Here is a 24,336-nt window from a genome sequence, read left to right on the forward strand (position 1 = left end):
TTCTAGAGTTTGAGGAGCCCCGTTGAACATAGGGCTTGTTTGTTAACTGGCCCAGGGATTTGAGAGTGTCGTATTCCTCCTTAACACTCTTAAGAGCGTCTTCGACAGCCTTCCAGAATTATACATTGGGCTCCACTGGCATGTTTAGGAGGGATGCCTGAGTTTCTAACTTAAACCCCGGTTGTCTGAGCCAAGCATGGCGCTTGATGAGCGTACCCTCTGCCATGATGCGTCCTACATTATCTGCTGCATTATGGTTATTTTTCAGGATGCAGTTTTATGTCTGCTTGCTTTCTGTAATAGTCTAACAATTGAACCTTTAGGGGTTCCGTGCTGCTTCTATTTGGCGTTCCAGGTCATCCCATTTGTGGCAGCCATAACTAGCTAGAAGCGCAGTGTTGCTGGCGATTCTGGTTTGGTATGACGCTGACGAGGTGACCTTTCTCCCGAAAGTATATATCCTTTTGCTTTTCTTGTCTGGCGGGGGTCTGCTGATGCCAGGGGAGTGCCTGCCCTCTTTCGGGTAGTGGTGACCAGTAATGAATCAGGTATAAACTGACCCCTACTATACAGAGGGTCAGTGGGCGCCAGTCTGAATAGTTTTTCTATTCTGGGGTGGACCACCCTTGTGAGGGGAGACTATGTGCCAGTAGGGATGGCTGTATGCGTCTTTGTACAGACTGCAGGAGCGGAATAAACTGGGTGGCAGACCTTTTGTCCCCGAGAATGTCTTCCACTAAGTCTTTGTCGACCTGTGCTTCCTGAGTGTCGATGTTAAAGTGTTGTGCAGCCTTTAGTTGCAGTTCATTGTACTGTAGTTGGTTATCATTGGGAGACTCTGCTACCGGCTGGTCCTGGTGATCTGGCGACTGGATTATGTAAATGTCGTCATCATAGAATTGATCTGGACTATAAAGGCCCCCTGGAGACCCCAGGTCTTGTGACCCTGAGGGCTCATCATAGTACATGTCCTAAGAGGGGTCTTGGTAGGTCGAGGCAAGGGTGCCTAGAGCAGAAGTGCTAGTCTGTAGTGTTGGGGTCTCTGGCTGTGTGGCATCTCTAAGGGATGTTAGTTGATCTGGTGCCTGTCCATAAAGTCCACAAAACTTGACATCCCCCTTAAAATCTTATGAAATTTTTCAGGAGTATAATCACATGAAGGTGAGAAGCCTGGCATGATAGGTGTGGTTTGGGAGGGAGTCTGTTCTTTGTGGTGCATAATGTAAGGAACTCATGGTGGCAAAAAGAGTGTGGGATAATGTTCACCAGAAAAGAAAAAAGTGTTCACAAAATGATGAGTCAGGATGGTATGGCTGGGTCTCCCTTCCCCATGTTTTTAGCAAGGGACACGGCGGGACTTCTGAGCACAGCAGACCCCTGTGCCTCTCCAGAACGAGGTTCACAATTCCAGTTCAACGATACCGGAACCTTCGGATCCAAGTCTCTTTTCTACAAAGTCTCTTGCCTTAGAAGGCCTGATGGATCAAAACAACAAACAAAAAAAAGTTCCTTCATTAATCTCGCCCTGTGCCGGGCTCGGATCCTCCTTGCAACTTGGGACTGACTCCGTCGGGTTCACTATAGCCTTTCAAATGCACCTTGCAATATTCACAAGTCGTAATGTATTTTTAAACAACTTCCTGTTGCAGACAACCCTCTGCCAGGCTCACTCTTGTCACACAATGTTCACGGGTGCATTACTCTTCACCGCAACTCACAAGCATCCCTCTGTTGGGTTCACACCTGCCGCTCTCACAGTTGACTTTACTTTATCACGATACAGGATTTACTTGTCTTAGTTTTTGCCTTGGCAATGGGTCAGAGACACTCGAGTGTACATGGGATTTGATGTGACCCATGTAGGACCGCTCTGACACCTCACGCCGCCCTTTACTAGGGCCTTATGGTACTTGTAGTTTCACTACATGAGGGCTAGTGAGAGTCCTACGACTAAGCACTCCTACGGCACACAACCACTCTCCAGCTGGCCCTTCTCTGAGCTGTCTCAAAAGTTCAAACAAACAGGTTCTTGCGTTCATCTATTGTTGCCACTTGCACCTTGGGCTCACACACAGTTCAGTTTCCTATCAAATTCCTCCGACTCACCGACTGTCTTGAGTCTGCTTGGCTTGGCTTGCTGCTGGAGTCAAGGACGGTACCACAGTAGCCAGCATGCCTCCCCGCCTGGGTTATCATTGCGGGAGGCCTCCGTGCACCATTGTCATCTGTTGCTCCACACGTCAGCTATTATTCCCAGTCTTGTAATTCCCTTTTCGGAGGCTTTGCGGGTTTGAGTTGAAAAGGGCAAGGGCAATTCCCCCTTCGTCGTCCCTCCTGGTCTCACCGCCTTTCTCCTCCGTTTGAACTGCCAGTTCGCTGTAGCTGTTTCCTCATGCATTCAGCCTTGCTCATTGTGTGCTCTCCTGCTCCGCCTTTTATCCCTGCAGAGACGGTAAAGGGCCGTCAGGTGTATGTGGTTTTGGTCAATTGCCTGACTCTGCCTGACTCTTGTGTTGGGACATGTCAGACAAACAGCTCTGGTGGTAGTCCCTTGTCTTTCTGTGTGTAAGAAAGTGTTTGTGTCGGAAAAAGGGGGGTAGAGCTTCTAAATATCCAACGGGTGTGGATGGGGAAAAGGTGTTACAGGGAATGGGGTACAGCGTCTTGCCCGTCAGTGTCCCACTGGAATAGGCCAAAATTACTGAACCTAAATTACGACCCCACCAAAAGACTTAAAACACATACCAAAAAAAGTTTGAACTACCAAATGTTCAAACTTTTTGTGGTATGTGTTTAGGTCTTTTGGTGGCGGCGGACAAAAACACTTTTTTTTAAAAGGCTGCAGGGGTATCCCCTGCAACATCCCGCTCACTATAATACTACACAGTATAGTGAGCGTGGGTTGCGGGGGATACCCCCGCAGCTCACCCGACTGATGAAAGATGAAAAAAAAAAATAAAGGGTTTCCCCTGCAGCATCCCGCTCACTACACTATACAGTAAAGTGAGCGGGAGTTGCGGGGGACATCCCCCCCCAGCTCAGCTGACCGAAAACAAAAAAAGCTGGGGGCTGCGGGTGTGTCCCGTGCAACACCCCGCTCACCATACTGTATAGTAAATACTACAGTATAGTGAGCGGGGGGTTGCGGTGCCCCCCCTATAGCTGACCTGACAAAGTAAAACAAAAAAAGAAAAGAAAAAGGACCCCGCAGCGTCAGTTCCCGATCACAGAAGTGAAAGGGAACCGGCGCCGCCGGGATACAGCGCTTTGGAATGAAAGGTAAGTAGGGGTGTGTGTTGGGGGTGTGTTGAGGGTGGGGGTATGTTGGGGGTATGGCTGGGGGTGTGTGCTTGTATGGATTTGGGGTTGCTTTACAATGGATGTCCGCATGGGAAATGTACAAACTTTTTTGTATTGTGTACATTTCCCATGCGGTCCTTTCCGTCGCAACCATTTCAGTCACGGTAAAACAACCCCATTTCATCCCAGTTCCACTCCATGAGGACCCCCGCCCCCATACTCGTGGTCCTCCCCAACTGGTCCACCCCAGGAACTGGATCCAACAGTGATGGCTGTGTCCTGGCCACCTGGATGACGGATCTCCGGGCACTAGTGGGTGAGGCACCTCTAGGTTTCCCACAATAGCCCCTGAGAGGGTGTCTACAGGGTGGAGATTTACAGCCTGTGTGCCTTTTGAGGACAAAGGAGTTGAAATGTGTGACTTTTTCGGTGACCTTGCTTTAAGCAGGGAAGCACTAACATGTTTCTTGATGAACTCCTGCATTTTCTGCGTTTTCTTGGGGGACACCAAAACGCCTTTCGCCGCCTGTTTTTTAGCGCGCGAATGGAGGGCCTTTTTGTATTCGGTGTCCGAACCGACCTTTGGGTCCTGTTTCAGAGGCCTGTCATGAGGCAAAAGCGTACGCGATGGACCAGCAGACAGTGAAGAACCTGAGGCTTTCTCACCACGTGGGCTTCGACTCCTGACGGTTCTGTCTAAAGTCGGCCGTGGGGTATGTGTTTATTGTACTGGAGCTTGTGTGCTCTGGCCGCTGGGTGTCTTCTCCATCACAGAGCCGCCGGACTGCTCATTGGAGTCGGGGGCTCGCACATGGGGTTCCGCCGAACACTCCTTACCTTCGGCATCACTAATGACTCAGATACTGCCCTTGCTGGAGTCTTCCGTCACGTCGATGGAGGCCTCGGGCTGAATGGCGTGAGCGGCCCAGCGTTTGGTGCACCGATACTTTAGAGTTTTAGGTCGAAAAGGTTTACAAGATTTGCAAACTTTTTCGGGGTGATCCCTCGGGAGACAGTAATTGCATACTCGGTGCGTGTCCTTCCACAAGAATTTTCGGTGGCAGGTACGGCAAAATGTAAAGGTAGTTTTGTCCATTCTTTTTTACAAGGGCAAATTGACGAGAAAAAGGGAAAGGGGATGACAGAATATGCATTCTCTAAAGAGGTCAGTATGGAGAACTTCCCCCCTCTCTCCCTACTGTAAGGGGCGAAGCCTGAAGAGGCATGTGTAGGCCACGTCTGGTCAATGATCAGTCAATTCGTCGATGATGAGGTTGTTCGTCGAAAGCCGTCGATCAGTCTGTTGGCTGTCTGACAAAGTGAACACTAAGGAAAGAAAGAGAGTTTACAATTAAACTTTCAACTAATTAAAGGCATCAGCTGGAACTGCATATGCAACCAACTTTGATGGCGGAAAAAAACAATCTGAGGAACCTCGATGCGTGAATGACCATGGGTACAGTACAGGTCACACTAGGGATAGTATTACTAACACGCCCTGTCAACATCTGTTTTCGAGTTTCAAAAACAAATCTTGTAATACTCCGCGACTACCACTAGATGTCGGACTATGCAGATCCATAAGATCCAGAAATATATATATGCAACACCAAGAAAGTTATGGTGGGTTGAAAAAGGTTTGAAAAAAAAACTTTCACCTGAAATGTGAACATAGGAAAATCCATTTAAGCCGAGTCACACACTCCACAGCGCCCCTCGTAGCCATCGCTGGAAGTTCACCTCCAGTTCTGAACCACAACAGCAAGGTATTGTGGGTAGGAAAATTAACCCAAATGCAAACCTTTTTCTCCAGGAAATATGTCTTTGTCTAAGAGGGCAGTGCTAATTTAAACATAGGTTTATCAACCCAAGATAGACATTTTGTTAGGCTGTCAGGACAACTAGATACCTGGTTTCACCCTTATTAGGGCTCATCAGTGCAGTACAGTCCCGGCAGCCTTGTAGTTGGAGCATTTGGCCATGTTTTCACAACACCAAGAAAGTGATGATGGGTTTAAAAAGGTTTGAAAAAATCCTTCCACCTGAATGTGAAAATAGAAAAATCCAGAACTGGTGGTGAACTTCCAGCGATGGCTACTAGGGGCGCTGTGGAGTGTGTGTGACTTTGCTTAAATGGATTTTCCTATATATTTCAGGGCCTGCGGTAGCGGCCCTGTAGTTATGGTTAAGTTGCTCGACTCATAGGAAGAGCACTTTTTGGGGGGCTTATAACCTTGCTCCCCCTGGACGAATGCTTACCAAACTTTGCAAAAAAAGTATATGACCCCTCAGAATTCTTTTGACAAGTTTGGTGAGGTTTCATCAAGGGGGGCAAAGCTGTAGGGGGGTAGGTCCCAAAATTAAAACATTTTCCATAGACTTATTGGAAAAATAATGTTGCTCACGTCTACAGCCCAAACCGCTGGACGGATTTTCACTAAATGTGTGGCAGGTACAGCGGTTTGGTCCCGAAAGCGTGCTTTTGTAAATTGGGTGCAAATCCGTCAGGTATTTTTTTTTAAACGGCCCAAAGGTATGTACAAAAAATTCAGGATATCTGGGTTCGGTCTGTGGACTCACTTCCCTGCTCGGTCTGCAGACAGGTCTCTAAATGGTTCAGAAGGTGACGTGAGGTCCGCTGACATCGGGCGCGGCTGCTGATCGGATGGTAAAAAGCATTAAATGCGTCAGATATTTGGAAACGCCCGCCATGTTGGATTTGCGGACATTCGCTCGTGTCCGTGAACATCGCAGAAAAAACCTATAAAAAACACAACATTGTGCTTGTCAAACTCATCAAACATTCTCTGCGGAGGTGGGGGGTGATGAGGATGGGATGGGATATGGCTGTAAGAAGCCAAACAACTGGTGTTTTTTATCCCCGAAGTCCGCAAACACTTCAGGTACAGTCCTGTGAGGTTCGCGAACACTTCTGATGTTTGGGGACATCTATGCCAATTTCTCCATTACTGGGTTGGTGAAAATCAGTTTTTGGATGGCTTATAACTTTTGCGCCACTCAATGAAGCTGCATGAAATATTGGAATTGTATTCTAGACCTCATTCTGAAGGTTTTGGAAAGTGTGCAACTGTTTTGCCAAGAAGGAACAAAATTAGAGGGGGGGTCCCAAAATATTGTAAAGGCTTATAAATGTGGTGGCCTTTGCCGAATCTGCACAAAAGTTTGCATAGCGATTTTAAATCTAGATATAAATGTTATTGCAAGGTTTGGTTGTATTCTGTCAAGAGTGGGCAAAATTAGAGGGGTGTCTCACAATATTGTAAAGGCTTATACATTTGGTGCCATCTGACGAATCCACACAAATGTTTGCAAAAAGATTTGAGATCTAGAGATACATACATTTGTAAGGCTTGGTGGGATTTTGTTAAGAGGGGGCTAAATTAGAAGGGGGTCAAAACCTTTTTAGATGGCTTATAACTTTGTTGCCGTTTCACAAATGTGGACAAATGTTTTCAGAAAGATTATAGACCCAACCTTGAATGTTTCTGTAAAGTCTGAATGGATTTTGTCAAGTGGCGGCTAAGTTATATGACTATTGTATGTACATAAAACAGAGGGGGGTCTGGGAAACTGTATGTACATACTGTTATCCTATGTACTTGCACTGCCCCTCCTCTTTCCCGCCTGCACTTTTCCCCTTCCCCCCAACCCTGCACTTGCACAATCTCAATGACACCTGGCCTAGTAGGATCGTTGTCTCTGTCTTCCCTCTGTTTCCCCTCCCTTGCCTCATCGCGCCTTGAAACACTTGTGTATAGGCGCATTATAAATGCCATATCATCTCATATATACATTTTGACCCTTTTGAAAAAATAAAACATGGGCGGATTTCCAGCAAACTCGTGTAAGGAGCATTGGCAAGGACCTTAAAGCATGGTTTTGCAAATGTGCCCGTATTTTATTTTTTGACAAGTGTCCTAATGTAGGTACAAAAAATAGTGATATACCTTTGGGGACTGAGGTATAGCCTGTGGCATTAGGTCATGACCCGGACAATCTGGCTACTGGCCATGACCACGAGGGACGACAAATGGGATCAAAGTGGCCATGTCCACCTGGGACCCGCTACGTGGTAATGTTATTCGAAAGTGAGATAGGTTTGAAAGGGGATAAAAATGTGCTTGTGGTAATATGGTCAAAGAGTTCTCTCTTTGCCTTCTGCAGGCTGCCATGGAAAGGGTAGAGGGGCTCTGTACGGAGCACCGCATTACCTTTCCATGGTGGCCATCTTGGAAAAGGATTTTCCTTCCTACAGCGGGACGGCGCAGGTGTCCCAGTGTAGGAAGAAAAATCCTTTTTTTTTTTAGCACCCATACTAGGGTCTGGAATAGGGGATAACGGTCAGGAGCCCTTGTTATTCGCCCTCGTTTCACTTGGGCTGATAATTTGGGATGCCAGGCCGTTATCCACCGTTCCAGTCCCTGGAAAGGGAGATGAACGCCACATTATTCCCATTAGCATAAAACAAAATGCTAATGGAAATGTGGAAAATCTTATTGAGTCTATGTACTTTACTGAGAAATGTAAAGTAGATGGAGTCTATATTTTTTAACTGTGAAAGGTGGTTCCTAAAGGTACCTTTCTTTTGTTGTTTTTTTCTTTTTTTTCTTTTTTGCAAAAGAGGTTAGAACGTAAGGTGGGGTGGGAAATGAGGGAAGAGGCACCAAGCACTAATATGGAGGGGCAGGTGGACCTGGGAAGATGTTGCGCGCCTGTTACTTCTAAGGTAGGGGGCAGTGTTTCTCATGCTCCTTGATTACAGCTTCAAAAGCACTTCGAAATTACTTCCCCCCCTGCAGAGTGGTGTGTTGCAGCATATGCAGAGGACTGTTGTCTTCGAAAGATATGGATGAACAGCCTCTTTTATTGCTTGCAAGGTAGCTGGTGGGATTTTGTGTCCCACAGAAGTAAGCTGTGTGGTTACAGTATCGGTTGCGGAAGATGAGGTGGAGGAAGAAAGCCTACTACTTGCTAAGAAAGGAACAACCTTTCTGAGGGCATTACAGTGGTTGGATTTGGTGTGGTGGCGCATGGAGGTGGTCCCGTGGGAGTACTGTCCAGGTAGTCCGCGACTGATTACACCGTTGCACTCAGTGCATTTCACTTTGGTAGCTTTAGCCTTTGGTACATTCCCAACAGTGGTAAATAATTGCCCCGCCCATGATTCCTTCTGGGTGCTAGAGGTAGGCACGTCCTCTACCTCATCTTCTTGGTGCTCTTCATTGTCTTTAGAAGTACTGCACTTTTTTTTGTTGTGTAGGTCCTCCAGTTGGTGGTGCTGGTGGCTCTTGGGGAGGAGGGATGGCAATATCTGATGCCATTTTTAAGATAAATAGCTGTTTTGCTAATATTCTTCCAAGTATCTGCTTGTAACTAGATTGTTAATGGATAATGAGTAAGAATAGGTGTAGCAAGGGTACATTTTGAGATTGAAAGTTCCAAGATCAGTAGAAAATGCAGTTCTGAACTGTCCTCAAAGCACGGACCTGATCACAACGTGCAGACGAGTTTGCGGACACATCATCATGCCGCACACGAGCGCATGGTCACGTGGCACTGTCCAGAAGGTCCGTGATGAGGTCAGACGTTCGCAGACGTCGACGGACGCAAAAACAGTGGAAAAAGTTGCTACAAGTGTATAGAAGTGTTAAAATGCATGCCAGAAGGTGGGAAATGGCAGAGTTTTTAGGGGAAACTTTGTAAATTGGACAGAAATGTTGCTATATTGGGGTATGTATGATATTAGTAAGTTGTAGGAAAATAGCATGCACTGGTAAAATTCCATGAAATTCACTGAAAAACTTTGTTAAAGGGACGTTATGGTGAAGTTGCACTAATAAAAACCTATGAAATGCAATGAAAAAACTTTGTTAAAGGGACGTTATGGTTACAAGTAAAACCGAAAAACCTCAGAAATTCGCCAGTTATGGTAAGCAAAGCAACCATAACTCACGCCACCACCGTGCACTGCTAAGCCTAACACCCAGGGCATCAAAGATGACATCACAAAAATATATATATAGGAATGCATATATATATATGCTGAATGTTTCAGAACTTAAATGTTATTTTCCCCTGTGGAAGGATGTGTGGCCTCATATTTCAAAAGTAGTAGATCTTGTACATTACTTTTGTGTCGACAAATATTTTGACTATATTGAGGTGACTTTTTCAGGATCTGCTGCACCTTTTGTGAGCAGTGAAAACAATAGATGCAATTGCCAACATAGCTGATAACAAGAACATGGAGAAGTGACAAAGCAGCTGAACACAATCCAGGATGTTTCAAAGGTGGACCACCATTACAGATTGAGTCCTCCCAATTATGAACACATCAACATTCCCAAGAAATTCACTTTATTCTCTAATTTTCGGTCGTGGTCATCCAGGATAAATCAGAACCCGCCATAGGATTCCCAGGTGCTGCAATAGATCAGGAAATATGCAGACAACAAGGGTCAAGTGATCTGTTTCTGCTGTCACATCCTAAAAAAAATCAATGTACATTTGGAGCACAAATGAACACTGATCAAGCTAAGCAGATCCCATAGGATGAGATCTTGGAGTGAACATTGGAAGACTAGGGTAGGGCGTGACCGTTGTGGGAAAGGAGGAGGATCTCTTGCTCCTGGCTGGCTTGTAGAGTTTGGGAAAGGGATCAGGAGGATGAGTCCAAGTCTCCTCTTGTGAGGATCTGGGGGTTTTATAGTTAGAAATAGGTTACTGTGGCAAACATGATACCACTAGATCTACACAATAAGGGATGAATGTGAACTGGCAAGATTATCTGTGATAACACTTTATTTCCCATGGTTGTTCACGGGTGGGCCTGGTTAGTGTTTTTCTTAAGGCATATAGATATGCCCCTACATTTGTAGGGTAACAGCCAAGATGAAGTATGGGGAAGAAAGCTGTTCAGTGCTTGTCTAGAAAGTGCACTGCCCATATTTTGGAGCCATTCAAAGGACTCAGGGCTAGGGGTGTCACGGTATTAGTTTTATGACGGTACGAGAACCTTCTTGCCAAATGACGGTATATCATGGTTATCGCGGTATAGCAGGTGGAGTTAACTAATCTTAACAAATATTTTCTAAAAGATCATAAATTGACAGATTTATCATCACAAACAAAACCAGGCACCCAGGGCCAGAATTGGGCTTTTCAACATACTTTCCACTGAAATGCCTTGCTTCCACCAAACACAAACACACGTGTGGAGAGGGGGGTGGGCCTGCTGCAACTGGCAAAGCAAACTGAATAGCTTTTCTTAAGTGGTCATTTAGGCTTTTTGCTCGCCCACTGGCTACTGGTGAAGATGAACATGTTGCCATCTTGATAACCTGCATGCCACAGATCAATGGAAGCTGATGGTAGTATACGCTTGTGCGCATACACACGCACTCTCTCTTTACGTTACAGCCTTTAGTTTACTTGCGGGCCAAAAGGTGTTCAGTAATCACGGACATGTTACCCTTTGGTATGGCAGCAGGGAATACCGACAGATCAGTGAATTTTGCAGTGTGACTTATTATATGTAAATTCAATGATAGAACCAGGGAAATCCCCCCGTTGCCATATGTTTAGAGAACATTATCCATTATAAATATATAAACCCCAAAACCGCCACCCCAAAGTAAACCCTTTTCCTTCTTGGCACTGTATCTATTCTTCCTATTGCTAACATATTGATTTTGTGTCAAGCATGTGTTGTTTATGGAATGGCATTAAAAACTGCTCTAACTGAAACTACTTGGCAGACGGCACATCCAACAGTGCAAGACCAAGACTGCGCAGCACTTGCTTACTGCAGCCTTTCCAAATCAGATTGAAAAGCACACTTAACGGTATAACGGTATAAACAATGTGACGGTTATTATTGTTCAATTAAGTGGTTCACGGTATCTTTAACGGTATACCGTTATACCGTTACATCCCTACTCAGGGCATCGGTGCTTACTTGGAAGTGAACTCTCCTTGTGCAAAGGCAGTAGGGCAAACCAAGATATTAGGTGGGTAAATTTAGCATTTGCATAAATGGTGGACAGCAAAGGAACTGCACTTCAAAAGCTAATGGCTCCCAAGAGATCAGATTGGGCAGGGGATCTGTGCTGATGCTGCATATCCTGACATGAATATTCCTGACTGCATTCCTTGGCTTCCCGGGTACTCCCTTCCCTACCTCGGTTCATTTCATTTTCTTTTTTTAACGTCAACAAACTGCATTTTCATGATCATGTGTTCTGAAAATGCAACACGCTAACATCTCATTAAACACGTAGCATTTAGGGAAGGGATCAGCCATGGCGGAGCTGGAGACTAAGCATGGCTCCCAACTGCCTAAATTGGTAAGGAAACTGACAGACCAGATTGATTGGTGTTTCTTTTCCTATAGCCGCTCAACAGCATTCCATGAACGCGACATTCTTCAATGCTCTTTCTAGAATGGCGGACCATCTCCCTTTGCCCTATGCCTGTAACCATACACTCACCAGACTCACCTTTATAATAGGGCATTAAGTCCAGGAAAGACTGCCTAACTTTCTCCCCGGTGAGCGGCTGGACTTCCTCCAGATTATCCAGCAGCGGTCCGACGGAGTAATATTGGGCTTCCTTATACACTGCCTTTGCTCGCTCTCTTTTGGGAAGGTCCCCACACCGGAGGAAGTTTAGCACATCTCTGTCGAATGGGGATAAAAGAAAATCTTTTAAAGCACGCCCAAGAAACATTTGACAGACATTTCTGCAACTGTGTTCATGTGAGTGTACGGATACCAAGGGGGACAGGCAATGAAGAAGCTGACAGGGAGAGGTCATGGCTTTGGGGTGTGCTACTTGGAGATATATAATGGCGTATGGAAGAGTATAGTAACTACAAACTAGAAGCACAAAAGGGCAGAATGCCATGTATCGATGGGGGGGACCCACCTTTGCGCTACACTACTTTTGCCTTTAATCTTGATTCATTTTAGGACTTTTCTAGGGCTGAATTTGTGACATATGTGATGTATCTTGGTGTGGGTGGGACACAGGCAGGAAACTCAGGAACCACACCAGAGCCAGGATTATAAAAAGGTAACGTCTTCTTTATTGTTCCAGTTACAGTGGGAAAGTAAGACAGGAGATAAGGTGATGCGCTTCTGCTTTCCTTGGCTCTCTCCCTGCCACTCCCAACCCGTCCTTTCTTGGAACCCTTACACTCACCCCATTCCAGGCCTTGCACCAACATTCCAAGCTCCACTGCTCACTCACAGACACACAGCACACATGGTAGATGTTATGCTAGGATACCACAATATGTAAGGCTATGTAGTATGATATGCTCTGGTGCACATTTGGGTAAGTCATCGTTAATGTCAATTATGGCTAAAGGCTCGCGACAGTGCTTGGTGAGCGACACCAGTGGTGGGCCCTGATGAGGGCTTAAGAAGTAGGCATTTTAGATGAGCGTGTGCCTGCTCGCTGCCTCAACGTGCCACACTCTGCCTTCACTTGTTGCATTCAAAGCAGACGACATATAGCAATACTGCCAAATCAACATTAGCACCATGGCTGGGTGCGGCAGCCAATCAGGTTGCTGAGAACCCACGCTGAATCTACTGACCGAAGTCTACGTTCTGAGCAGGCGGTGTGCTGCTTGAACCAACCCTCCATCCAGCTTAACCTACATGACCGAAGCTCTCCTGCACTGCCATCAACACACACTTAGCACCTCCTGGAGATAAGTCGGTTTCTTCCCGTGGCACCACACCAGTGCACCGCAGCCTACGGCCCGCCCTGGCCAGCCATGAAAATGCTTAGGGCTGTGGAATGAGTGGGCATCCCATGAAGCTCAAGGGCATAGGCCCTTAAACGTTGGAGCTGCGCCACTGGTACAGAAGAGGAAGGAGGGGCGGGGGGAGAAGGCTGCCATGAGGTGAGCCACCCCCACCTTTTCCCCACCACCCCACTACCGTGTCCTCACGAACACCACATGGCACACACAATGAGCCTGGCAGGGAGGGGACACACACACACAGTAACAAAACAGACAAAAGGTGCTAACTTAACCTGCAACCTGCGCCAGTGTCAAAACCCCTCTTCAAAGGGGAGCGACCACATGAACATCAGGTGAGGGAAAGGGCAGGACACCACGCACCTAGGTGCTAAGTGGCTGTCAGCTCAGGCTGGCCAGTTGAAAGGCTGTTAGCCATATGCAGGGCATGGCCTCAGGGCATATTTTCCCTCTATAGGCAGGGATGCTTGAGCAGCCCTGCAGAAAGAACACTCTGAACTGAGTGTAACTGGACTCTGCGTCTGCCGACCCAGTTTCTTCTCTTTGTCCGGATCCCATCCACCCCTAGATAAGGTACATTTTGGGCAAGGACAGGGCAACAGTTGTCCGAAAAGTCGTGGAACAGAGCAGGGATGGCGGCATGGGCCTGGAATGTTCACCAGACAATTTACAGGTCCCAAACACACGGACCTGGGAGTCCATGCTGGGCACCATAAGACCAAAGAAGGGCAATTTACATGTTCCTGGCCCAAGTGTCCAAAAGTACAGAACTAAGAGAACACTGCACACCTGTATTGTTAGGATATCCATAATACTCTGTTATGTTATGTTTAATAAAAAGCCACAGCCTTTTAATTGCCAACACAAAACAAGTTTCAGTGTAGTGTTTTTATATATATATATATCCATTAATTTGGGACAGAATCACACCAGCAATTAAAGGCCATAGGCCAAAGTTACAGGCCCTGGCGCCATTACCAGCCTGTGAAGCCTTCATCATATGTTATTGCTAAAGTCCTTGGGTGAATATTGCATTTTTGGCAGTGGTCAAGTGTACGAAAAGAAGTAGTGGAACTATGTTCCCTGCTGGCCTGCACCCACTCCCCACAAGCCACATCACCACGTCCCCTCCCACACACAATACACACCCCAAACACTTGCACCTGCTGTTTAAGCGATCGTTCAGTGCAGTGCACTGAAAGTGCAAGTTTCAACATCTTTATGCACTTTTATTTTAAAACGAAACCATTCCAGAACGGTTCCTTTTTAATATAAAAGTATAGGAGCTGTAAAAGATCATTTAAAAAAGTAGAGGAGCAGCGCTTCCGACCACTCCTGCTCACTTCGACCACTGATTTTTGGGAAAAAGAAATCCCAGGGCTCTGTCAGCTTGCGACCCTTGGTTTCATCCAGAAAGAAAATGTCTGGCATGGAAATGGAAGCAAGGTGTCCGCACAGTGCTCCTCTTCCATTTCCATGGCTCAAGAAGGAAGCTGCCACCATTATGGAGTGAACGTAGACTTACACATGCTCCAGATTGGCTGGCGACTTTGCTCAGAGCTCCTTAAATAAAGAGCTCAGATGCATCAAGTTAAAAAAGCCTCTTGTTTAAATAATCACAATCCTGATGAAACGTTCACTTTGCGTGAATTTTGCTTTTTTGTTTCTCTTTAAAAATGTTTCAGCTTATTGGGGTCAATTGGGATTAATACAATATCCTGGTACTCATTTTCAAATGAAATGTCGTACAGGGCAAATACTATTTGGCATGGAAATTCAAGCCACATCTTTGTAAATTAACAAATTCATTACTAGGCGTTTTTTGGCAGGGAAATACCAGCTTTTGTCTTTTCCCTATCTTCTGTCAATAATAAAAGCATGCGAAAAATATACTGAGCTGACAGATTTTCTTTGCTTTTTATGTTATATGTAGGTAAAAGCCCTGTTGGCTTTCCAAAGTCCACTGTCAATGGGTAGATTTGATTGAATTCCGCCCACTGCACAGATTATCCACGATGCAGACACTTGGAGATAGCTCTGCGTGGATTTGAAGGACGCTTTCTCGATGAAAACATGTCCTGATGGATTCAACTCATTGACACAATTCTGACATGGTTTTCTTTGGAAGTTCTGTTGTGGAAGAAATCAAACGATGAAAATCATTTAAATACTATTGATTTGCTGCTATCTGTATATGTGGTGTCATATCATTTATTCTTATATTTCTTTAGTTCACATTGTCTTCTTTTTTCTGTCTGTTCTTACAGAGGTTATGTTATATAAATATATAAAGCGCACAAACTCCGAAGGCAACTTGGCGCAACAAATATGGGGGTATTAATTTTCCTCCAAGCTCATTTTTACAAAGTGTATTTTTAACATTTTTTTTAGTATAACTATCTTAAATGTACACAGGAATACTCCCCTTTTGTCGCCATTGGCAGTGTAGTATATTTTCCTTAAATCGCTAAACATTTTTATCTACGTTTGCCAACAGTTTCCACCTTTTTCCATTTTTAGTTTACTTATTTTTGATTCTTTATTTTTTTTCGTAGTGTTAGATTTCCTTGATTTTCTTTCTTCATAATATAATCCCCATGCAGATACCACCCAGCATAGCTAAGTACCGAGAAGTCCAACTGCTTCCAGGCAGGAACGGAGACCTCTCTTCAGCCTGGCCTGGCTTCTGGACACGCCGCATCAGCACGCTCCTGATGTCACTTTCAGCTCACAGAAGGCTGATATCAGTGTAATTTTTGTGCCAGCCTGTCAAGCACCAGTGCCATGCTCTGCCTGTTGACTTGCCCTGGGTGCCGATAGAGCTAAGGCCAGCCCTGCTGGTGACTCCTACATTTTTGTGGAGCTACACCATTTTGGAATGATAAGGTAGGAGGTGGGTAGTAAGATGGCAGGTATTGGTTTGCTTGCTGGGGTGGGGGCGCACACACGAGGGATGTGGGGGAGGGTGGGAGATGCAGTGTATTTATTGATTTGGTTGGTGATCAGTGGGAGATGGAGGTGGGTAAGGGTGGCAGGATACCATGTAGTGTTTTGCATTTTGTGGGAAGGGAAGACAAGGTGTGTGAGGGATGGTGGCAGAGGTCCTGGTATTTCTTTTTAGTATTAGGGGTGAAAACGAGATGTAGAGTTGCTCATGGATATAAAGGAGAGAATGAGCAAGGTCATGGGGTACCTGGCTGATTAACGAAAGGTGCACACACTTCTACGGGGGTACAAATGACTCCTAACACAAATGTATCAGGACGTTTTAAAGTACCACAGTCCGATTTTAATGAAACTGTAGTTTGTGTGTTAGTAGATACACTTGACTGAGGTTTTACACAAGATACAGCAGTATTTACACATATATGGTTTAATAAACAAATAGTACATGGCAAATGCAGAATATTTGCAGCGTCGTTTCAATGCTTGCACATCCACTGAGGGGTCCTTGGGAAGGAGACCAGTGGATTTAGTGAGGTGATAGCATGTAGCAATCAGCAAGTATACATCTGGACGATGTAGAGTTGAACAAAGACAACATGGGACAATATAACAGTCAACAAGACAGTGTTTTGGCCAGAAAAGGAGCTGAATTAAGCTCTGATGGTGTGGCCTTCATCAGGACGGGATATTCCAAAGCGTGGAGTGTCTTGTGGGGTCGGAACTTGGGTGCGCTGTGACTTCAGCGGGTGGCAGTGTCAGAAGTACACTGGAGGATTATTGAGGTCCTAGAAGTGGCCATTCCTTAGGGAAGCCTGTTGACGCCCGTGGTAGGGTGGAGCAGGCTGGCGTGATGGGTACGCGAGGAAACCGCAAGCGGGGAGGCGGCAATGGCAGGAAGGAAGTGCTACAGGGCAAAATGTCAGCGGTAACGGTCACAGAAAGGTCTGGAAAATGTGGTATTTTTCGCACTGCATCACAGCCACAATGCACTAGACCATCACAGATGCTTTTCGGAAGCCAATGACATCAATGGAGTCGCAACCGGTACAACACAAAGATAAGTCAGTGTAACATACGACCAAACAAACAATTGATTGTAAAAAGAACATCATAAACACAAAGGAGGCAGAAGACTCAACATTGACAGCCCTAAACTTCGTATTAAGTTCCCTGGTGGATGTGTTTGAAATGTTAAAAGGCGAGGTACAAACACACACTGAAATTCTCATGGAACTTACTAAGGAAACAGACGAAAGTCACAGTTCGCTAGTAGGACTAAAAGCAGCTATAAATTCACTGATCAAAGATGAATCAATTAAGATGAAAAACAAAATTGCGACACAGTCCTTGGCCGTAAAAAAAATAAATGTTAAATGGACAAGATCTAACCAGCAACTGGAAACCTTAAACAACAACGTTATGTCAACAAAGAGTATGGATAAAGGACAAAAAAGGAAGATAAAGCATAACAACGATCATAGTACTGTGATGGAGGTGATCGACGATCCCGGAATTAAGCAGAGTACTACTACCACGCATGAGGACCAGTCAAAAGGAAACCAGATCAAATCGACCCTCACTGTAGGAATTCAGACAGATTTCAATTAAATGACACAAACAATAGCACCTATTTTCCTACAATGATCTAAATTAAATGGAGATAAGTCCTCATAATCAACTCTTCCTCATTTGCTTTGCCAAAACTATGAATGAAGCGAACAATTAGGAAAGGGAGAGGTCAGAAACCCATCAATAGAAGTACAATTCTCCAAATAGTCAAAGATGTCACAGACGTATTTCTCTTTTCATCTTCAGACATAGACTGCGTCAAAATTCCTGTTCACAGCTGTACAGATGTCGTGGAGATAGGATTGAAATCCAGAGCGCGAGCGAGTGCAATCAATACTGGCAGCAAAAGTAGAGCTAAAGAAGCTGGGATAGATTGTCTTGGCTCAGATACCGAATGAATTGGAAACAACGGATAATAGATGCACGAGTGACGACGGGAGCAACATAAGACAGCATGAGGGTAGTGATAAAGGCACAAAAGGGGAAGAAAGGAGAACAACTAAAACACAACCGCCCAATGAGAAAACAAAAGTATGGGTCTTATTACCAGAAATCCTTTCAAAAATCGTCAAGGAGTTGGAACTAATGGATGATACACTATAGCAAAATAAATTTGGAACGTATTGGTTGGAACACCACGGGATCCGGCTCGTTAAAAATCAAATCTACCAAGGAGGTAATATTTAATCTGTATGATTTGATTGTATTTCAGGAGACGTGGTCAACATCATGCTTTAAGGTTGATGGATATTCAATAATGGAACAAGCTGCAACAAGGAAGGGAGAGGGGCGACCTGCAGGAGGTCTGCTAATTGCATGTCGAAACTCAACCATCAAAAAGGTTGAGATGCTGAGTAATGACATAAATGGAATATTAGTTGCAAAAATGGAGACAAGAAATAATAGACATACACAAATCGTTACACTTATGAACCTGTGCTGCAACCTTGCAACATTATCATTAAATTAATTTCTACAAAATGTAACCAACATTCTCATAAAAGTGGAAGCACAGGTTGGGCTACTCTACATCATAGTATTGGGCAATCTAAACTCTCAATGTACAACAACAAATGAGAAAGTAGTGGGTTGCATAAGAAAACCAACAACTAATGGGAAGAAATGGTTGTCTTTCCTAACAGGTTGGAACCTTGTCATTGGAAACGGCAATTTCAATGGTGACATATCTGCAAGTCCCACATGGAGTCGTGCTAATCTGAATGCAGCGATTAACTACCTGTTCCATTCAAAATAATTGTTTGATAAATGTCAGCACTTCAAACTCAAGAAAGATGGAAATAGTGACCATAACATGCTAACCGGCTCCATAGACTGTGGCATAGAAGAACCCAAAAAAAGCCACTATGAACACATGCAGGTAAACAATGGGAAAAACAGATTGGCCACCTTTAGTAAAAGGGGCCACATTAAATAAGAAATTAGGAAACTGCATTGATCTGTTAAGTGTTGAGGAGCTCACCAAACTATGTAATCCTCAGAATTTTGCAGACTTTTGTGGCACTTGGACATGCCACAGAACAAGAGACAAAAGTAATATTATTAGAACGCAAACATATTTTTGATGAAGTGACACGGGCAAGAAAAAAAGAAATGAGAAGAGCCAGGTGAGAACTCACAAATATGAATCTCAACAGAACACACAATGACCGTGCTCTTCATAACTTGAAAAATGAATATAAAAACTGTTCGAAGGCGAACAAACAAATCCACCTACAGAACGATGGGGAACACACGTTGCAGGCAGTAAATTCAAGGAATTTCTGGTCCATCATCAACTCAATATCAACTGAGCAAAGCCATGTTCAGATTAATGTGATCCGTGAAGAAGTATGGCAGACATACCTAAGCAACCATTTAAAAGAAAACTACAAGTGTAGTTGAAGAGATCTCACTTAATGGAGACTGGGAGTTAGCCATTGCCTAAACATGATAGCAGAACAGATTAAAAAAACTTCAGCATCAAGGGCTGCTGGCCAAATGGCCTGGCCAACTCGAAATTAAAGTCCAACGTGTTAGTATGGTCAGAAGCTCTCAAATTTGCTAAAGTAATGAACTCAAACCAAATTCCAAATTCCTGCAGAAAATCACTTATAATTCCTATCTACAAGAAGGGAGATTGGGAAGATCCGAAGAATTATCCCCCGATCTCCCTACTGGATGCAGACAGCAAAATCTTTACGGGGAAGGTGCTGAAAGAACTTGAAATCTGGGCAGAAGACAAGGGGATCTTGTTAAAACAGCAAATTGGTTTCCTCAGTGGTCTGTCAACAACGCTTAACGGTGTCTTAATGAGTGTAGTAACTAGCAAGTCCTTCCAAAAAGGAGTTAATACATTATATGTGGCATGGATGGACTTTTCCCAAGTTTGACACTGTGAATAGAGATCTACTATGGAACAAGCTAAACAATTGAAGAATAACAAGTGCCCTGCTGTCACGGCTCGCTCCCTTTGCTCCCGTTCCCGTCACTTGGGGGCATGTTTTGGGGTTTATTCCCTACTGGACATTTCCTCCGAACCTTATGCTACAGTGCTGTGATGAATTGGGAGCGCTAAAACCTTATTTTCCAAGTCACTTTCCTTCCAGATCCATTCCAGGTTTTTGGCAGCCAGCATGCTACTTTAATCTAATGACTATGCTTCCCAGAATGCCTGGCTCACTGCTTCACCTCCTCCCTTGCAGGACAAGGTTGGGAGGAGGATAGGCAACACCTGTGGCTGCAGGTGCAGCAGGCGGCACACCTGAGGGGTGTGCTCGTTAAGCAGCTTTAAAAGCCTCAGTTTGCTTCAGTCCAGCGCTGGTCATTGTTGCAGTGTTCCTGTTGTGACTGGTCCCTTGTTCCTTGTTCCTAGCTTTTGTGCCTAGTTCCTGTTTCTTGTTCCTCTGCCCTGGATTTCGGATTTATGTGCTTAATTGATTTCTGCTTTCTGGATTTCCCTTTCTGTCTTCCTCTGTCTGCAGGCAGCCTTTCTCTGTGCTTTACCCTTTGATGCTGCTCAATTTGCCTGTGTTCTCTGTTTCTTTGATGCTGTCCATTGCTACTGAAAAACTTGATGCATTAGTCTTTCCCTTTATAGATTTAGCTTCCTGCCGTTTCTCCTTGGATGGGTGGGAAAGGTTACCTTTTGTGATATCATTTTCCTTGCTCCTGATCTTTACTTTCTGTTGGGATCAATTCCATGTTTTCCATTGCACTTCTGCATTTATTTCCCATTGATTATTAGGTGTGGGGTGCTGTTGTAACTAGTCCGTGTGTGAATGCCTTTTGTTTTCCTCACTATTCTATAATCACAATTTCTACTTGCCCCTTGACTTGGGTCTTATGTATTTAGTTATCCTCCACCCATTGCTGTTATAGCCTTGTGAGTGCCTGTTTGATCAACTGGGTTCGTGGGTTTACTGACATTCAAGTGGTCTTTCCGGTCCTCGTGAGTACTGTTTCTAAGTTCCTTATTCAGTATCATCCAGAGTGTCAGCTCACAGATCCTGTCCTTGCTTGTCCTCTACGTGGGCTTAGCGCTGTCAGTATCTGTAATAGCATAGTGGGTAAGGAGTTTGACGACTTTCCTTTCAGTCATAAGGAGGTTCTAAGTGCTTACCCCACATCCCTTTTCATATATTGGTATTATTGTTTCACTCTATTTGCACTCCTGAGTTTTAGTATACACGAGTCTTGGGTATTGTATGCACGTTGTTTGATTCAAAGTTGTTCACTGTGCGATTCCGTGCACATTTCCCTTGCCATATTCATTGCCTTCTTCCTTTCTTAACAGAATGACCAGCCGTTATTCCCGTTTGAATATGGCCAGTTTAAGAAAGAAAGGCAGCAAGGCCACTGACAAGTGTGTACAGAAAGCTTCCCTTACGTTTACCTGTGACAATCAAATCACTGATCCTGACTTAAATGAACTCCTTGTCACGAATGGGTATTTACGTGCAAAGTATTTCTCCCACAGGATGGCCCATCGTACATTGCCTGATCCTAGTTCCGTCTTTAATTTTGATCCAGATTCTATGTCCGCACAAGCCTTAGCAGCGGAAAACAACACACTGCTAGATTTATTACACACGAGTACCTCTGTTGTTGAACCCCATGATTCCGGTTGTGCTTTATCTCAGATTGAACAGTTTCATGATTCAAACATAAAGAATGGAGGGGTTCCTTGCATATCTTCTGTTTTCAGCCCTCAGTCTACAGCTTACTCCTCTGCACAAGTACTTACTGTAGTCCCTAATGCCAAGAGGTCTGATGTCAATAGTCTGCTTAAGGGAAACACAGACCAAGTCGGTAAGAGAGAGTATAGATCACAAAACCTGCAAGCAGTAAATGACAATGTACAATCAGTGCACATCCGGATGGCTAGGGCAGGATCCAGCCCTGATGGCACCATGCCTTCCCCTGTGCCTACTGATAGGGATGTACAGTTAAGGCGGGGCATGCTAAAAGCTGAACTTGAGGAGTTAAAACAAGAATACATTACTTTACAAGAGGAGAATAAAACCTTACAGTCTTTTCTGAATACACCTCAAACTTTATCCGTTGATGAAGTGAATACGGTTCAGTCCCTGAGTGCGGAGATTTTTGTAGGTCATGATACTTGTCAATATGTAAAATCTATTGGGAGTGAAAGTCCTTTTTCTAGCACAGCACTTATTCAGGGCACAGGTTCTGACAATTGTTCTACCGTTTGTCAGGAATTGCTGTTAGCTGAAGATTTACAAGCCACTCCTTAACCTAAGATTTCCTGTGTAGCAGTTTGTCATAATTCTGAGCTTGAACACATACATGCTTCTGATTTCCAAACACAATCCACAATGGTGGCATACACAGAATCAGTCACTATTGTAGGCTTAGGTTCTGCACTTGATCTAGCTGCTGAGACTGAAGTAGACATTCAAGCTGATGTGGAAAACGATGCTACCTCTGTGTTCGCTCCTCCTTCTGCCAATTTTTGTCACAACGAACAGTCAAAGACAGTACAGAATTCTTGTTTTGATGGACTCTTTCCACAGTATACTGAACCAAAGACCTGGCAGGCGATTCCTGAACTGTTGATTGTTAATATGCCACATTCAGAAGCTAAGACAGAGGAATGGACATTTGACGAAATCCTGATTAACAGAGACTTTACTATGGTGATTCCTCTGGTTGATTTTGACTTCTACAAAGGAAGAGACTCTGTGTCATCCACTAAGGAGAGGGACGGCATGGGTACAGCTCAGTCTTTGGTTACTGGTGCCAAGGAGTCAACCGCCCTAAAGGTTCTTTCCATTCCTGAGCCACAAATGTGTCTGTCGACTTCTGGGACTTCAGTCTGTCCTCCTACAACCATTGACTCTTCAATTATCCTGTCCACGGCTCTGCAGTCATCGTTGACACACGTGTCTTCAATCAATGAACAATTGCTATGTCTGCCAGTCACTCAAGAGCCTTCACCATGTACGTGGTCAGAGCCAAAGACCTTGACAAGTTTGTCTTCAGCTAACGAGACGGCTCCGGCTTGCATGCCCTCAACCTCAGAATTTCCTCTGGCATGCCTGTTTTCGGCTACAGTGACTCATCCAGCGGATTATCCTTCAGCCATGGAGCCTCCGGTAGCACATCCTGAGTGCATGTCTTCAGTCCCAGAGCGTACTGCTAGTTTGGCTTCAGTTCATGAGAGACCTGTATCCTGCTCAGCCTCGCTGCCAATATCGGAGGTGCACCTGTCTACTCTGTCTGATCATGTTGCATATTCTTCTACTTCAGAGTTACCTCCTGAATCCCAACCATTTATTACGGATGAACGTCCAGCCTGCCCTTCTTATGCTTCAGGGGGATCACCAGAATGCCTGCCTTTTACACAAGTTGATTCTCCCAACTGCTTGACTGTAGCATCAGCGCCTCCCGAATATGCAACATCTGAGTCTGAGACTTCTGCCAGCTCCCTCTTCAGAAACATCCTGCTGAATCACGACTCGGGAGGGCCTTACATGCGAGGCCGTTGGACTTGCCTAGAGTGTTACGAGACGGAGACGGATACCATCCGCCATGGCCCAGTCACCGAACAAGTAGCCAACCAGGATAGCGGGCTGGACGGTTCGCATTTGGGCGCAGGTTTGGATCAGCCGCTTGACAGCTTTCTTGTTGCCGGATCCCAATTGAGCCTGAGGGAGGGGACAGGCACGGCCCCCAAGCTGCAGCACCAGTTGGGTGCAAGTAGCCAAAGGAAGGGTATGACTGCTGCAGTTCAAGATGTGCCTGTTATTGCTCCTGCTGCGAGTGTGCCTGATGTACCAAGTACTGCGTCTATCACTCCTATCGGTATGCCAAACGTCCCTGCGGTTGTATCCCACGTGCAACAAGGTGGCTACATGACTGACACCAGGAGTGCCAGCCTCGAACAACCGATTGGACTTCCAGGCCCCCAAGGCGTGGAACAGATGCAGTCGAACCTTGGTCATCCTCAACCACAGGCCTTTACCCAGATAGATGACGGGAGACGATCTGAACCTCTACCTTGGCCGCCACCTTCTTTTTCCGAACATGAACATTTCCTGAAACCTGCTATTTTCTCACCTCCTGTGTGTCCGCTATCGGCAGGGAGGCTACCAGAGCATCTACCATTGTCTAAAGCATGTTGCACCAGCCTGCCTCCCTCCTCAATGATGTATGAGTGTTCGCTCCCAGTCTCTGAGCTTCCTGGACCTTCCAACTCTGCTTCGGGT

General features: G+C 45.1%; 1 protein-coding gene across 2 annotated transcripts in view; it reads right to left on the bottom strand.

Moving 5' to 3' along the window:
• The window catches only part of KCTD7 (potassium channel tetramerization domain containing 7), a 269,909-nt gene that overhangs the window by 105,677 nt on the left and 139,896 nt on the right, over nt 1–24,336 (bottom strand). For both annotated transcript variants that reach the window (XM_069614862.1, XM_069614861.1), the window contains exon 3: nt 11,820–11,998. In XM_069614862.1, coding sequence (XP_069470963.1) covers nt 11,820–11,998 — 179 coding nt within the window. The remainder of the gene's footprint in view (nt 1–11,819; nt 11,999–24,336) is intronic.

Source organism: Ambystoma mexicanum, chromosome 9, assembly GCF_040938575.1.
Source record: "Ambystoma mexicanum isolate Mex_15411 chromosome 9, UKY_AmexF1_1, whole genome shotgun sequence".
NCBI classification, from domain to species: domain Eukaryota; kingdom Metazoa; phylum Chordata; class Amphibia; order Caudata; family Ambystomatidae; genus Ambystoma; species Ambystoma mexicanum.